Source organism: Protomyctophum parallelum (genome assembly GCF_964188405.1).
Source record: "Protomyctophum parallelum genome assembly, chromosome: 9".
Taxonomy (NCBI): domain Eukaryota; kingdom Metazoa; phylum Chordata; class Actinopteri; order Myctophiformes; family Myctophidae; genus Protomyctophum; species Protomyctophum parallelum.
The window spans coordinates 7,017,929-7,036,212 of record NC_139706.1 but is presented as its reverse complement, the minus strand read 5'-3'; the positions used below and the strand labels follow the sequence as shown (position 1 = coordinate 7,036,212).

Here is an 18,284-nt window from a genome sequence, read left to right as displayed (position 1 = left end):
TGTACGTGATATATCTGTCCTCTGCATTTAACCCACCCCATTACAGCAGTGGTTTTCAACCAGTGGTCCGGGGACCACCAGTGGTCCTTGAGGGGGTTCCAGGTTGTCCTCAGCTAAATGATGGATAGTTGGTAACCAAATGGACCCTTATAGATATGTCGTTGTTGGATTGAGAGTAGGATCCATTTGGTTTCATTTTATGCTCTCAAGAGTTAAAGATTTGGTTACCAACTCTCCATTATTTAGCTGCATGGGGACCACCTGGAAGCCCCTCAAGGACCACTGGTGGTCCCCGGACCACTGGTTGGTCCTCCTCGTACCTCCAGGAAGTTCTGTCGTTGACCTAGGATTGGAATTGGGTTAAAGCGACAGATTAAGGATTATTGTCTTATTGGAGTCCAGGCATTAGGCCTATAGTCAGAAAGAATGTGAGCCCACGCAACTTCAAGTCCAGAGTGTGTGTGTGGTGTGGTGTGTGTGTGTGTGTGTGTGTGTGTGTGTGTGTGTGTGTGTGTGTGTGTGTGTGTGTGTGCACGCTCTGTTGCACGTTGATCAGAGTTAGTGTGTGTGTGTGTGTGTGTGTGTGCACGCACATTCTCAGCCTGTGAGTGTGCGTGTGTGACACTGATCCAATGCTGATGACGGTGAGTCAGGTTTTTACTGGATAACATATGGAGTCAGCCTTAGAATGCAAGTTTACTCTTCACCTCTCTCTGTAATGACTGTTTTTACACTTGCTGAAAATAGCTGATCTACAAGCTCACACGTTGTGGGCTTGTAATTGCAACTAATTGCGAACGCAGTGAGCCACTTACTATGACAGCAAGGGCTGAATGTCTGTGTGTGTGTCTGTGTGTGTGTCTGTCCCACTGTTACACCACCCGCCCGCCACCAGAGGGCGCAGCTGTAGCACACACACACACAGGGCGCAGCTGTAGCACACACACACACGCACACGCACACGCGCACACACACACACACACACGCACACGCACACGCACACACAACCACACACACACAAGCTGCGTTCGCTTCACGCGTTTGCGCGTCTTACTTGTTGTAAAATGACTTATAGTGGATCTCTTGTCCACTAGTCCCTTCCTAACATTTTTGTCTAGTTTTCATTTGTTGACAAAATTGTCAGTAGCCTATATTTAGTCATCATAGCTACGTTTTTATTTAGTTTCGATTTAGTTTTCGTCAGTGGAAAAAAGGTAGTCGGGAACATTTTCCGTCTTAGTTTTAGTCGACGAAATCAACACTGCTCGAGAGAGACGGGCGTTAACTTTCGGCTATCCAGCCTCCATCGGTGTCGCTGTTGAACGCTGATGAAGGCTGGATAGCCCAAACGTCAATGAATAAAATGAATAAAATGAAAATAATTGAAATTCACTCTTGCCACTGATGCAGTGATGCAGTACCTTTAGTTTTTTGCTGTAAATTTACACGCACTGTACGTGATATATCTGTCCTCTGCATTTAACCCACCCCATTACAGCAGTGGTTTTCAACCAGTGGTCCGGGGACCACCAGTGGTCCTTGAGGGGGTTCCAGGTTGTCCTCAGCTAAATGATGGATAGTTGGTAACCAAATGGACCCTTATAGATCATTAACTCTTGAGTATAAAATGACCCTTACTTTAACGGTACAGCTCTGGGGAGTTACATTATGTTTAAACATCTGCATTCATTAATTGCGGCACCGAGCTTGTAGATTTGCTATTGCTTAAAACACCAAAAGGGGTTCCCGTCCGGCAGCGGTGGCCCAGGGGTATAGTGACCGGATGGTAACCGCAAGGTTGCCAGTTCGAACCCTGTGGGCTCCCCCAGAGTTAGTGTCAAAGTGTCCTTGAGCAAGACACTGAACCCCTAATTGCTCCTGATGTGCTGGTTGGTGCCTTGCATGGTTTCCGCCGCCATCGGTGTATGAATGTGTGTGTGAATGGGTGAATGTAATGCACCTATGCATCTATGTAAAGCGCCTTGGATAAAGGCGCTATATAAATGCACCAATTTGACCATTTACCGTCCTGTATGGGTTAAGCCGTATATGGAACTGCAAATCATAGACTGTGCATTCACTGTATCATGTCTTTATTTACATTGTAATCCCCATAGGGGGATTTTATATGAGACAATTTTAAGATGACCCCATGTTATTCATTCATTCAAGTTTTATTTATTCTTGAAATTACACTGAGTAATTAAACTCATTTTCAGTGTCGTCGAGTAATATCATATAAAAAACATCACAATACATCAGAAGATCATCAAAACGGAAACAAAAGGTATACACATGTGAATTACACATAGGTTACAAATAGAAGCTATAAGACACATTTCAAAACTATCTAAAAACAGTTCCATATTGTGGGGATCTGTATCACCAAGGTTTTAAAACGACTCAGGGGTACCGATGTGGTACATTTTAATGTAGTTTGCAGGTCATTCCATTCCATTCTCCATAGAGAAAAACTTCCATGAACCTCATGGAACTCATGGGGGGATGAGCGAGTGACGTCAGGACCTCATGGGGGATGAGCGAGTGACGTCAGGACCTCATGGGGGATGAGCGAGTGACGTCAGGGCCTCTTGGGGGATGAGCGAGTGACATCAGGACCTCATGGAACTCATGGGGGATGAGCGAGTGACGTCAGGACCTCATGGAACTCATGGGGGATGAGCGAGTGACATCAGGACCTCATGGAACTCATGGGGGATGAGCGAGTGACGTCAGGACCTCATGGAACTCATGGGGGATGAGCGAGTGACGTCAGGACCTCATGGAACTCATGGGGGATGAGCGAGTGACATCAGGACCTCATGGAACTCATGGGGGATGAGCGAGTGACGTCAGGACCTCATGGAACTCATAGGGGATGAGCGAGTGATGTCAGGACCTCATGGAACTCATGGGGGATGAGCGAGTGACGTCAGGACCTCATGGAACTCATGGGGGATGAGCGAGTGACGTCAGGACCTCATGGAACTCATGGGGGATGAGCGAGTGACGTCAGGACCTCGACGCTTCATATCGGGCTGCAACTCGAACAGGGCCGAGTCGGCTAAGCGGACTTCGCAACGCTCAACCACGGCAACTCGCACGCTTTATATCACACTCGGTATCCCCTACTTCTACTAGGAGGAGGAGGAGGAGGAGGAGGGGCAGAACCGTTTACCGAAACGCGAAGGGGACTCGGCGCTATAGCCTTCTAGTGAGAGGAAGCAGGTGTCATATGAGGCTGCAGTGGGGAGTGGACCGGAGGCGGACAATGCTACCCTCACACTGGATTAAATACCCTGCCTGAAGCTACGCACGCACGCACATGCACACACACACACACACACACACAGTCACACACACAGACATACACACACACACACACACACACACAGACAACTTGGTAAACAGTTCAACTGTGTGTGCGCGCGTGCGTGTGCATCGTGTTGCTGATATGAGTTGGTCTGCTAAAGTGTTGGCGTTGTGATAAGACAAAGTGTTACATGCTGAGACTGAGAGAACACACACACACACACACACACACACACACACACACACACACACACACACACACACACACACACACACACACACACAGAGATACTGCTGAGGGAGCAAATATTTGTAATTACAGGAACCCTGGCCTGGACACGGTCATAATAGCAGAACATTCTGTGAAAATAAACCATCAAAGAGAAGATCCAAAACCTTGTAGATCTGCTACTTTTGGTCACCGGAAATACCTGATCCACAGATCAGCCATGCCAACAACATTGTGCAGGAAACCCTGAAAAAGGGTTGGCTAGGGAAGGCAATATTGAAGAGGTGGGTCTTGAGGGTGGTTTTGAAAGTTTGGAGGGTGGGGGCATCTCTGAGTGCATTGTAAATTGTAATTGTACACCTCTACCGTACGCATGGCCTAAAAGTAATGACAGAACAGAACAGACAGGAAGAGGGGGCGGGGCCAGTTATGAAAGAGGCTTTTGAAAGAAAGCGGGCAGAGAGTTGACCCTGGACGGAACCACACGCGAGACAGACATGCACATGCACGTGCACTTCATGTACATTTACAGTACACACACATAGCAACGCATGCATCACAGCTCTAACAGGAAGGGTGCCTAGTGTGTGTGTGTGTGTGTGTGTGCGTGCGTGTGCAGCATCATTAAGTGAACACGCACTCGGCTTGGTGTCTGCAGTGCGTTTGATATATTGCGTCTGTGTGCGCGCACGCATGCATGCACTCACACACGCACTTGCCTAGGCAACAGAATGCACCATTGTTGAGGCAACACAGAGAGCCCTGTTATTGGCTGCTTTCTGAGAGGGTGGGGGAGAGAGAGAGAGAGAGAGAGAGGGACAGAATGATTAAATGGGTGTTTTGAAAGTGAAAAGGACCAGGGGAGTTTGTGTGAGGCAGCAGAAAGTGAAAAGGAGCGGATGCTTGAGGACCAAAATAATGGAACTCTCCTCCCACTCCGTCCGTGAAACAGGGCTCTGTGTTGTGAGTGAATCCAGCTTTGGTTCACTGCTGTTGACTTTAACCCATTTTTTTTTAGACCTGAGAGCGATTCTACAAGTGCCTCCTAAATCCTGACAGTTTTCTGAAAAACCCTATGTTTCTATCGTTCTGTCCTTTTCAAACATTTTCATGTCAAGGACCCCCAAACATCATCTGTAATTGACCGCCGACCCCCGTCTGAAAATATGTTAGCTAAAGTCTAACAGAATGCTTAAAACACCAAAAGGGGTTCCCCCTTCCTGAATGGGTTAACTCAGAGAGTGCACGAATGGAACCGAATGTCGCTATGTCACGTAGAAAAGGCTTCCATATCTGATGTGATGGGAACCCCTTTACGCGTAACGTTTTGTGGTAAAAGCTTTGCTCCAACTTTCATCTTTTTCATTCTCCTTGAGGTGTGTGTGTGTGTGTGTGTGTGTGTGTGTGTGTGTGTGTGTGTGTGTGTGTGTGTGTGTGTGTGTGTGTGTGTGTGTGTGTGTGTGTGTGTGTGTGTGTGTGTGTGTGTGTGTGTGTGTGTGTGTGTGTGTGTGTGTGTGTGTGTGTGTGTGTGTGTGTGTGTGTGTGTGTGTGTGTGTGTGTACTGTCACTGTAGGCTAGTTGTTTATGACCATATATATAATAATCAATTTTACAATTTACAATTTAGGCATTTAGCAGACGCTCTTAATCCAGAGCGACTTACAATAATCAAGAACAAAAGCATGGGAATACATCACAAAAGCATTTATCATAAAACATGCGTAAGCTAAGAAAGTAACAGTGGAATATCTATATTATGAGACTATACATATAAACTATATATATATACTACTATGCTATACATATGTACTATGGCGTGCTATGACTATATACAATGCAATTATAGTGCCGTCTACATAACATGCTATAAGTCTGTATCAGATGCTATCTAAGTCTACAGAAATGCTATCTAAGGGGGTAGGGTAAGTGCTATGGGCCATGATGGAGTCTGAAAAGGTGGGTTTTCAGACTACGGCGGAAGATTGGGAGTGATGCTGCAGTTCTGTTCTGACCATACATGACACAGTTATGACCCCAGCATTAATCAACTGGTGTTTCATAAAGTTGACTGTTTGACGGATTGCCCTCTTTCTTGACTTCCTCCTTTGAGAAATGGGAAGTGCTTTTGGCCGGTGAGTGACAGACTCACCGGACAAACTCAGAATAGAGAAAGATAACAGTGCAGCTCGCTGGAAATAGCAAAGGTTTCAAGCTATGTGCGATGTGATGCAATGCTAGCTTGATAAGTATCTGAGAGAGAGAGAGAGAGAGAGAGAGATGCCCTGCTGTCGTGCTGTGCTCTTTTGGTCTCTGGCCTGTTAGAGGAAATGGTACAGGAAATTACTTGTGCTCATTTTACCACACACACACACACACCCACCCACAAGCTGGTGCATACTCACTACTTTTCAGTCACTGAAACAAATTCAAGCTAACATTACAGAGTAAGTTATCAGGCTGAAGGAATATATAATGACAGTAAAATATATATTTTATTTTTTAAAGCTTTAGATTTGTGGTCTTCATTCACTATCAACACTGGTGTTACAACATGGCAACATGGGATGCACATAGCCTACTTTAATTCACAACATGGGATGCACATAGCCTACTTTAATTCACAACATGGGATGCACATAGCCTACTTTAATTCACAACATGGGATGCACATAGCCTACTTTAATTCACAACATGGGATGCACATAGCCTACTTTAATTCACAACATGGGATGCACATAGCCTACTTTAATTCACAACATGGGATGCACATAGCCTACTTTAATTCACAACATGGGATGCACATAGCCTACTTTAATTCACAACATGGGATGCACATAGCCTACTTTAATTCACAACATGGGATGCACATAGCCTACTTTAATTCACAACATGGGATGCACATAGCCTACTTTAATTCACAACATGGGATGCACATAGCCTACTTTAATTCACTCTGTGTCGACCATGGATCCAACATGGGATGCACATAGCCTACTTTAATTCACTTTAATTCACAACATGGGATGCACATAGCCTACTTTAATTCACAACATGGGATGCACATAGCCTACTTTAATTAACTTTGTGTGCCCACCATGGATCCAGACATTGAGCACTAAAGGCTCAAGATGGTTTTAGCGGTGTCCCTGCGGTGTGATGTCTTGTTGCACATTGACCCACGTTGACCTTGATGAATTCAATGGCCCAAACCACACCAAAGGGTCGAGACGGTTTTAGCGTTAACTCCTTGCACCCGTTTGGACCCAAGGAGTTGCATGGTGACCCTTTGGTGTGGTTAGCGCTTAAGAAAGAATATAGAAAGAGAATACAATCTGCACTCTCAGTCGTAGTAATTATAGTCTTGTGTAATAATGGAGATGATCGGCAGCAGCAGTCAAACCAGACAAACGCGTTTCGGCGCGCAGGCCTTCGTCAGTGTCAGAGTTCTGACACTCTCTGACACACACCTGGACCTTTAAATTATTATTATTATTATTGAATCTGCACCCAGCACACACCTGGACCTTTAAATTATTATTATTATTATTATTATTATTATTGAATCTGCACCCAGCACACACCTGGACCTTTAAATTATTATAATTATTATAATTATTAATATTATTGAATCTGCACCCAGCACACACCTGGACCTTTAAATTATTATAATTATTAACATTATTGAATCTGCACCCAGCACACACCTGGACCTTTAAATTATTATTATTATTATTATTGAATCTGCACCCAGCACACACCTGGACCTTTAAATTATTATTATTATTATTATTATTATTGAATCTGCACCCAGCACACACCTGGACCTTTAAATTATTATTATTATTATTATTGAATCTGCACCCAGCACACACCTGGACCTTTAAATTATTATTATTATTATTATTATTATTGAATCTGCACCCAGCACACACCTGGACCTTTACATTATTATTATTATTATAATTATTATTATTATTATTATTATTATTGTTATTATTATTGAATCTGCAATTCTGCACCCAGCACAGGCCTAAACCTCTTAATTATTGCCTGAGTTGAGCGAGCCTTTTCCCTTGAAGTGAACGGCTTAAGAAAGAAGCCATGATGTAAAGTAGAAAGAGAGAACGTAATTGAAGAAAAAAAACGGTGCCGGAGATTAGCTGTACACGGACATACGTACGGACATACGGATGGACGGACGGACGGACGGAGTGCAAAACATGCTCTCCCCCCCATGCCTTCGGCCTGGTGGAGACAATAAGTAGCAATGTGATTGTTGGACATGCAGCACATCGTGTGATGTTCATCAGGATTGTTGAAAAAAAGAAAAAGAGTTGCAACTATTTACTACGGGGAAACGTGGGCATAAGATGAGCATGCCTGCATGCAACCCACCCGTGACATAAAAAATAATAAGAAAAAAAACACCTGTGGACTTTTCCCAACTGTAGCTCTATAACCATGCGTCACCAGGACTTTCCATGCGGTGAAAAGTTCACTCGGTCGAATGAAGATGCCAAGGATTCGTCAGCGACGTGTCACTTGACTGAGTCTTTGTTACTTCCGCGTTGCATAGCATAACGGTGACATCGCTGTTGGATCCTTGGTATCTGAATGGAACATTCATTAAGTATCATCAAACATAAATCAAACATTTACATGTATACATTATACATTGTAAATATATGTGTGTACACATGTATATATATTTTTAAGTTATATGGGTAAAGGCAAAAGGGGGTAGGGGCTTAACAAGTTTAACACTTCACCCTACTCCTTTTCGGACACTGTTGGAGTATTTTCTTTTTGTTTCAGTTTTGTTTTAATGTATTTGATTTCAAACAATGTTCGAAATAAACTCATTCATTCATTCATTCATGTGGAAGGAAATAGGTAAGGGGCCCCAAGTTCTTTCCAAAATGGCATGTGTGCATAGAGCCCATTTACGGTTGTGAGTCGGCTGTTTCCGCCGTGAAGAGGCATGACTGGCAGTAGTTCTGACGCCATAGAACCTAATCCAAAATGTGATGTTGTTATTATGCATAATGTTGAACACAGTACAGCCATAGCCACCACCAACAGTCAGCAGCTGTGTGGGACTGTCCTTAAATGGCATCAGACGTCACCTGACTCACAGCTGAGAAAACGGCTGACCTCTTATACTCACAAACTATTTTTAGAGAATTTATGATTACGTGCACATATTTGTTCCATTATAGTGCAGTGTTCATGCCTAATACAGAGCCGGGGCCCTGTGACAGAATCTACAGTAGGTCATGGGGCATTCTGAGTAAACACTCAAAAAACCCTTCAGTGAAGACATCGATTGATTTTCCTGTTTTTACAGAGATGACATTATTTTCTCACACTTAATCTCGTCTCGACAGGAATGACGAAATCCACCAGTGGTGTAAGAAGTACTCAAACCTTTTACTTTTTTTTATCAATACTGCAATATAGAACTACTCTGTTGAACTGTCGTTGAACACTGGAATAATAGGAATGAAAATTGCATTTCTGTTTGGCTTTTAGGATTTGGCGTCTTTTGGATTTTTAGCGTCGTTTTTTCCGTCGGCTTTCCGAAAAACACGTCCAGTGTGCAACCAACCATTATTATTATTATTATTATTATTATTATTATTATTATTATTATTATTATTATTATTATTATTATTATTATTTTAAACTATCACTTTTTGACTTTAAATCTTCCTTTTTTCCTCTTCCACAGGTTGTTTGAGCCATGATCTGACATTTCCCCTCATACACACACACACACACACGCACAGACCATGTCGGAGACCGACACGTGCACGCCGGCGTGCGCGCCCGTGTGGGACTGGCTGTGCGTGCTGCGTCTGGAGCAGTACCACGGGGCGTTCCGCGACGCCGGCCTGGCCACGTACCAGGAGTGCCAGAGGAGCCTGACGGCCGAGCGCCTGGAGGTCATGGGGGTCAGCCTCCCAGGACACCGGCGCCGCATCCTGGCCAGCCTGCAGAAGACCACGGCCGTCAGCCGCCGCGGAGCAGCGCCGTCCCACCCGGTGAGGCTGCACAATATATATATATATATTGCATGCATATAGGCGGCCCCCGCCTTCACTTAACCCATTCTGACCTGAGATCAGATTCATACGAGGTTTCCGCCGGACACACACTGGTCTGATGAACCCATTCTGACCTGAGATCAGATTCTAAAAATGTCAGTCGTTCTTCGATTTTTCCAAAAATAGCAGACCTACAAGCTCGTAGCGCGCCACTCGGTGGCGCGCTACGAGCTTGTAGGTCTGCTATTTTTCAATAGCTAAAGCATAACATGATGCTGACACCAAAATGGGTGCCCGGTCAGAATGGGTTAATGCGGCCCCTGGGTCAGAATATTGATATATGTTATTGATTTCAGCTGTTTACAATTCCAAACATGACCCGCTTTAATTACTTCAGTCTATATATGTAGCTTAACACCCCAATTGCCCAGGACGAAGTTCACTCTCCTTTCTATATTAGTAACACCTATAGCTTTGTATTGAGTTCATACAGTTAACATAACTATAACTAAATGTGTTTGAAATTAAATAAAAAGGTAACTTTTCAGGATTCCAATTCAAAAATAGAAACAAATAATTCAGGATTTCAATTCGAATATAGCAAAAATAGCTGATCTACAAGCTTGTAGTTTTTGCTACGACCGTAATATGTAATGTGGCCCTCTGGAGTCATGTGGAAATACCGGGCTCCCGGCGCCCTCTGGAGTGAGTGTGGAAATATAGTGGCCCTCTCCATCGTCAAAGTTGTCCACCCCTGATATATTGTATCGTTATCGAGGTATGAACATGTGCGATATCGGTATCGCAAAAAGGCAACGATATAGCGATATATCGTTGATATATCGTCAACTTCTAAAGCCAGCATCCTCCCAACCACGCTAGTTTCCATTCTTGCTACACTTAGAATATCAAATTACAATTGTGGGAACCCAATAGCACTTAATACCACTCCTAGTTTTGACTTGTTATTATGTGTTTTTTTTTAATAATGTTTAGTTTACAATGTTGTTTTCAAATATTTTAATGAAAATATTTGGAAATATTTGCCATAAATACAGAGATATGACATTTTGTCCATATCGTGCAGCCCTATCACCCAGACCACCCAGACCTCCCGGACCTCCCAGACCACCCAGACCTCCCGGACCAGCCGGACCACCCGGACCTCCCCCCCGCTGACCCTCCTGACGCTGCCGACCCCCAGAATGATGCCTCGCTCCACCGCAGATCGCAGCGGCAGAGTTGGCACCGGGAGCCCATCAGAGGAGCTCTGCGGCGAAAGAGCACCGTGCCACCGGACGAGGGGCGGGAGAGGCTCGTCCCCAAGGAGAGGAATAAGGAGAGAGAGGAGGAGGAGGAGGAGGAGGAGGAGGAGGCGGAGGAGAGGGGCGGAGCAGAGGGGGAGAAGAGGCCCATGCCAAAAGACAGACTGGTCCCCATGCCCCCTGGACCTGTCCCAAGGGACACACTGATCACTGGGGAGGGGGAGAGACCCATACCCAGGGGTGGAGGAGAAGGGGAGCGGCCCATGCCCCCTGGACCCATGCCCAAAGACAGACTGGTCCCCATGCCCAGGGACAGAGTCGCCCCTGGGGAGCAGGAGAGGCCCATGCCCCCTGGACCCATGCCCAGGGATAGAGTCGTCCCTGGGGAAGGGAAGAGGCCCATGCCCCCTGGACCCATGCCCAGGGACAGACTGGTCCCCATGCCCAGGGACAGAGTCGCCCCTGGGGAGCAGGAGAGGCCCATGCCCCCTGGACCCATGCCCAGGGACAGAGTCGTCTCTGGGGAGGGGGAGAGGCCCATGCCCCCTGGACCCATGCCTTTAGACAGACTGGTCCCCATGCCCAGGGACAGAGTCGTCTCTGGGGAGCGGGAGAGGCCCATGCCCCCTGGACCCATGCCCAGGGACAGAGTCGTCTCTGGGGAGGGGGAGAGGCCCATGCCCCCTGGACCCATGCCCAGGGACAGACTGGTCCCCATGCCCAGGGACCCGCTAGTCCCTGGGGAGTTGAAGAGGCCCATGTCTGACAGATTGGTCCCCATACCCAGGGACAAAGTCGTCCCTGGGGAGGGTGAAAGACCCATGCCCCCTGGACCCATGCCTGACAGACTGGCCCCCAGGCTGAAGGAAGTGGGTGGGGAGGAGGGTGGGGAGACAACCAGGCAGACACCCATGCCGACGCCCAGAGAGAGTCCGAGCACACCCAGAGGACGAGAGGTGGAGGAGGGTGGAGCCGACAGAGGAGGAGGAGGCATAGACCAGGGGGCGAGGCCGGTTCCTAGATCCAGGACTAAATATGTCTCCGGGTCCCCGACGACGGGCGCCGAGTCCCCCCCCATCCCCTCCGTCTCCGAGTGCCCCCCCATCCCGCCGCGGAGCTCCCCCAACTGCCCCCCGCAGCGCTTCACCCCCGCGGCCCCCCCTCCCTCTCCTGCGGTATCTCCCGCAATCACCTCGCTGGTACCGGGTACAGGAACCGGCACCACCCCTCAGACGCCGGTAAGACCCCCTAGGACCCCCAACACCACCATCCCCACCCACGCTCCTCTCTCGCTCCCTGGCATCCCGTCCGCGGCCTCACCTTCCTCCTTGCCCCAGCGACGGCCCGACACGCTGGCCGTCTTCCTCCCCTCCTCCACCCAGCAGGGTGCAGGCGATGGGAGGTTCTCCCCCTCTGCCGTTTCCCCCACGGCCTCTCTCTCCTCTTCATCCTCCTGTTCGTCGACTGAGCCTGGCGACGCCCCACCCCTTCCCCCCAAGGGTCCTAGAGGTGGTGCTGCGGCCCCGCCCATCCCCCGCCGCCCCCCCCGAGATGCGGCTCGGAGGACCACCACACCAGGTGCTCACAGGTAAACAGAATAAATTTGCTTACGTATTGATGATTGTTTCACACTGGGTCAAGCGGATATAAGGTCATAAATCATAACAATAATTCTCATATGGATATCAGGGTCCACGTGACGGGCCATGACATGTAAACATGTTAGGAATTTGGTTTGGTCAAAGTCAAAGTTGTACGGCCGGGGATCGAAACCCGACCTCCCGGTTTCAGGGCGGACACTCCAGCCTGCAAAACAGGACGGGGCGGAAAGACTGTGGCCTGGGTGTGCAGGGTCAGCCATGATCTTCCTGGCCCTCCTCAAAGCCCTACTTCTAAACAGGGCCTCAAGGGGGGGCAAAGGGCAGCCAATCACCCTCTCTGCTGATCGTATCACACGCTGCAGCTTGGCCTTGTCCTTGGCCGCTGCAGCGGGGAACCAAACAGTGATGGCGAGGGTGATGATGGACTCTATGATGGCTGTATAGAAGTTAACCAGCATGGTCCTTGGGAGGTGGAATTTCCTCAGCTGTCTCAGAAAAAGAAAACAGACTTTTCTGGGCCTACTTGTTCTGTTGTGTGAACCTCTGTGTCACTGGTTTCTGTATTTATCTTGTTTTATTAGTGGCTAACGCTGCCATCTGCTGGCCGAAATGGTGAAACGCAGCAGATGTCTTGTTTTTGTTTTTTTGGAGCATGAATGTGGTACAGCAGGACCGGTGACCATGTGACTCTTCCTGGAATCTGACAAACTGTCAAAAAACCCAAAACTAAAATAAATCTAGTGACGTCTGTGGTTCCATTTGTACAACATGAACACAGAGAGCACACACACACGCACGCAGTTATAGTTGACGCAAAACAAAACCAACGTACAATTAAACCAGTGTACCAACTACGATGAAAAAAACTACGATGACTAAGACTAAATATATTGACAATTTTGTCAACAAATGAAAACTAGACTAAAATGTCAGGGAGGAACTAGTGGACAAGAGATCCAGTAGAACTAAAAGACAAGTAATTTAATGTTTTGTGGCACTTGGGTGTTGCAAATAGCAGATCAACAAAACTCTCACCGCTTGTGAGCTTATTTTTAGCTTGCAACCAAGTATAAAATCTGCCATTTGGTCCATCAAGGCCCGTCCAAAATATGTTTTTGTCGACAAAATCAACTGTACTTATTATTTTGTCGGATTGATTGATTGAAAACAAACAGTTTGTAGAATGCGTACAGTACAACGAAAGTACAGGTCAATACAACATCTGCTACAAGGTTAAAACCAGAAAAAGCACTAAGACTCGAGTAAAATCTTACGATGTTCAGTCGACTAACACTAGACTAACACCAAAACATTGGCTAAAAGTAAATGATAAGTTGCAAAATCAGCACTGAATGAAACGGTCTACACTACAGGACACTCAATTAAATTCAAAGGAGCTTTATTGACATGAGAAAACATACGTTCACATTGTCAAAGCAAGGGTCAAAATTAGGGATGTCTCGATACATCCCGTTAGCCGATACAGAATACCAATACCAGAGAATAATATTTATAATAATAAAAAAAGAAAATTACTTATATTATATCGTGTTGTTTAATAGCAGACTCCTCACTCAAATGTGCTCTTGCAGTTTGGGCAACTCAAAAGCAAACTCCACTCACCCCAACATTTTATTTACATGCATTAGTGTCAACCCCTTACCCCTCTGTCGGATCGGTGGTTAGACTGGCATATTCACCAATACCGATATGACCCGATATGACCAAAAAGGGCCGATAACGATACTTTTCCGATACCGATACAGTATCGGGACATCTCTAGTCAAAATATAATAAAGAACAGTTGAAAATGGGGGAAGTATATAGGGGCTACGGTTTCAACATTTTTGTAAACGGAGCTATGTCACATTGCATCGTTATATACATACAACAGGGTATACAGCTTTTTTGAAACAAATGGCAGCATTTCTTTTATCAAGACTATATTAATAGTAAACAAAGAAAGCCTCAGCTTTAAGATGTGTTAAGGTAGAAGCCCTGTTTCCTCCCACACTCACTACTAACTATAGCCCACATTGAACTTGAGCTTACTTCAACCACCGAAGCATTGGCAGCTGGTTGAACTAAGTTCACTGTTTATGTCCGCTCGGTTTGCGTCATTCTCTCTCTGTGATTGTGTGTGTGTGTGTGTGTGTGTGTGTGTGTGTGTGTCAGAGATTTGAATGAAACAAAGGGCCTTTCGCATTGAAGACAATGCACTCGGCAAGCAACTTGACTGTGTCACTTTCTGGCGCGCGCGCACACACACACACACACACACACACACACACGCACACACGGTGGAAATGTGTTTCCTCCTTTGTCGACTTTGTCCCCTCCCCTCTTAAGGCTGTCGTTTCCGATTGCATTTGTTTTTTTCCCCACCACTGTGTGTGTGTTGATAGTGTGTGTGTGTGTGTGTGTCTATAGCGTGCGCGTGTGTCACTGCTCTGTGAAATGCTATAGGAAGACAGGTAAGACAGCCTCTCCTCTCTCTCTCTCTCTCTCTCTCTCTCATTCAAATGAGGAAGCCTTTCTTCCATGCTTGTGTGTGTGTGTGTGTGTGTGTGTGTGTGTGTGTGTGTGTTTGTGTCATGTATGAATACAACATGAGGTACAGCTATCCTCGGGTTCCTTCTGTTGTTATAGGCTATTCACTTTTTTTAAATTAAGTTTAAGATGAACATTTTCATGCATGATGTGATTTGAGGCCCAGAGACCGTGTAACTAATATTAGTGATATGAAGTAAATGTTCAAACATTCTATGGAGCATTGAATATTGTGCACACACGGGGGGTTCTGCCGTGTGTGTGCAAACCGTGTTGATTTTGACAGCACATTTGATTTAGTTTTAGTTTTGAGCTTGTAAATCTGCTATTTTCAGAGTGCAACCAAACAGAAAATGACTTGTCTTTTAGTTCTACTCTTCTCCACTAGTCCCTCTAGTCCTCCGGACATTTTCTAGTTTTTATTTGTTGATGAAATTGTCAATACATTTGGTCATAGTTTTAGTCAGGATAGCATAGTAGTTTTTTAGTTTGTTTCGTTTTCGTCAGGGGAAAAAAGGTTGTAGAACAAAATCGTCATACTGTAGTTGTAGGAAATTGACTGTATTACTGTATTCTTTCTCATACTGGACTGAATCAGTTCATATTGGAGAGGCTTGGCTATTTGCAAAGGAAACAAAATCCCCTCCTAGCACAAGCCGGTATGCTTTTTGTATATCTGCTAGGCTGCCCTTCTTCACTTAAGCCCTGTGACGTTGTGCCACGCTGCGACCTTCAAATACATCCTTTTTGAAAAATGTTGGAAGATCTCGAAACACTGGGAACTGTTTAGAAGGCATTAAGTGACCAGGTTTGACTGAGGGGCTGCCATTGAAAAATGCCCCCTGTTTTTTCCATGTGATATGAAAGCAGGGGATCGTAGCTTCAAATTGACATTTATTGGTTGTTCAGTTTGACCCACCAGTTTTGGAGATATGGTTTATAGAGTAATGTCTTGCAGAAAACAGAGAGTTGAGAAAACAGGCTTGAAAGTTTCACTTCTGTGGACTCTAACATTACACCTCGCTACATGTTTGAGCATTTATTTCATATTTACATGTCGATTTCAGCTCTGACATTAATTTCAGACATGCTCTAGTTACTAGAGCATGGAAAACTGAATTGTTTTTATATATATTTTTATCCAAAATGAGTTAATAGCACGTGAAGGCAGACTCTTCACATACTAGAGTCTAGTTTCAATCTATTGAAACCAAAAAGACAGAGAGCCAGGCATCCTTACACTGAGTCTGGGTGTAAACTCACATTGTAAAGCTTTCAACACTGTATGATGTCATGAGAATATATTTTAGAACTCTGCCAAATTACGGTATCGCATGCATGCACGCACGCACGCACGCACACACGCATGCACAGTTTTAGTTGAGTGATAGGACATGGTGGAGCTGCACACCAACATGTCACCTTGTTGCTGCTTACTGTAAGCCATGCCAACTAGTGATGCACCGATCAATCATTGAGCGGTCAATCATTTCCATATCGGTGCATCGGGACCTTTGACCTTTGGGAAGTAAAGCCCGTTTGGGTTGCATTTCACCTCCTATCCTGGCGCCACATATTGGGCCAACCTTTACAACTGGTAGAGCGACCGCTGCATGGTGTACCGCAAGGTTCCCGGTTCGATCCCCAAGTGTCCTTGAGCAAGACGCAGAAGCCCCTAATAGCTCCCGATGTGCAGGTTGGTGCCTTGCATGGTTTCCTCTGTCATCTGTGTGTGTGTGTGTGTGTGTGTGTGTGTGTGTGTGTTTGTGTGAATGGGTGAATGTAATGCACAATCATTGTAAAGCGCCTTGGACAAAGGCTGCTACTGTGTATAAATGCACCGTTTGCCATGCGTTGAGTGCGTGCACACGTGCGAGCAGAATGGCCCTAAAGGGGATTCTGTACAATGTACATAACTACGGTTAATGGCTCACGTAGGAGTAGAAAGGAAGAGGTCATTGTTCCTTCAATCACATGACGTCCGCTGCCCAGCAGGAATTAGTTAGAGCGGGTTAAATATAGTAGGTCGATAATGGCGCAACCCTCCCTCCCCCCCCCCATCTCCTGTGTAGATCCTCATCTCCTGTGTAAATGGGGAGGAAACGTGTTAAATGTTCAATTTCCTCTTCATTTTAAGTCTTCACAGTGAGTAGGGCTCATCTCATAGCTGTGTGTAGGGCTAAGGTCTAGACTCTGTCTCCTCTCCGGATAAGAGGACAACTTCACTAAGGTCTAGACTCTGTCTCCTCTCCGGATAACTGTGGATTACTTTTTTTCCCCCTTGCTCATTTCTCCACGTTGGACTACTACTGCAGTCACAAGAGAGTCGCTGTCGATTTAAGGGTGCTATTATTGTTTTTGTTCATTCTCAGATTTTCATTATTGAATGCTACTTGCAGCACTATGTAACGTTCCTCTTCTACACCGGATTTGACCCAGTGTCCTGTCGTTTTTTTTTTTTTTTTACCATTGCACTAATTGAGCCTGCCTGCTTGCTCGGCAGATAAATTGAATCTTGACCGGCACGTCAAAATTTGTGTCAGATGATCCGGTGTCTGTACTTTTAGCTGTTTAGCTGTCAACGACCGTGAAGTGGTGAGAAAAAAGAGATCAGATCAGTGGAGGTACAAACGTTAAAAAGCATCAACAGGACTATAGAACAAGAAAGAAGAGGGGCTGATCCGAGCACTACAAAAAGGTAACAAAGGGAGGAGAAGGCGGATGTAAAAATCAACTTAAAGGGACACTTCACCCTTTTTGCAAAAAAATATATGTTAATGACGTTTAGAAGCTTTAGAACACTTTCCTGGGGGTCTTTATGTGTGTAATATGTGGTTTTAGATATTTTAGATTGTAGCAGTGAGCCTGTTGTCTCTGATGTCATGGACACTGGGCTCACTTCCTTCCTGGACTACATGTTGTCTCAGTAAGACAGCTCTCCCCATATCCACAAGGAGGAGCAGTGCACCAAAGAATTATGGGAATTGTAGTCCAGGAAGGTAGTGAGACCAGTGTCCATGACATCAGAGACAACAGGCTCACTGCTACAATCTAAAATAACTAAAACCACATATTACACACATGAATACCCCCAGGAAAGTGATCTAAAGCTTCTAAACGTCATTAACATATATTCTTTTGCAAAAAGGGTGAAGTGTCCCTTTAACTTTATTCAAGTTAAAAAGCCAACATGTTTCGACTGCTAAGAGTCTTCATCAGGGTACGTACAGTATGTATGAAGCTAGCACCCAAACACGGGTCCATACTGTATGTACGTGAG

At 45.6% G+C, this 18,284-nt stretch overlaps 1 protein-coding gene across 1 annotated transcript in view; it reads left to right on the top strand.

Moving 5' to 3' along the window:
• The window catches only part of arap1 (ArfGAP with RhoGAP domain, ankyrin repeat and PH domain 1), a gene marked incomplete at its 3' end in the record, with an annotated part of 114,937 nt that overhangs the window by 12,555 nt on the left and 84,098 nt on the right, over positions 1-18,284 (top strand). The window contains exons 2-3 of the mRNA XM_083772512.1: positions 9,273-9,585; positions 10,676-12,441. Coding sequence (XP_083628638.1) covers positions 9,334-9,585; positions 10,676-12,441 — 2,018 coding nt within the window. The 5' untranslated portion in view covers positions 9,273-9,333. The remainder of the gene's footprint in view (positions 1-9,272; positions 9,586-10,675; positions 12,442-18,284) is intronic.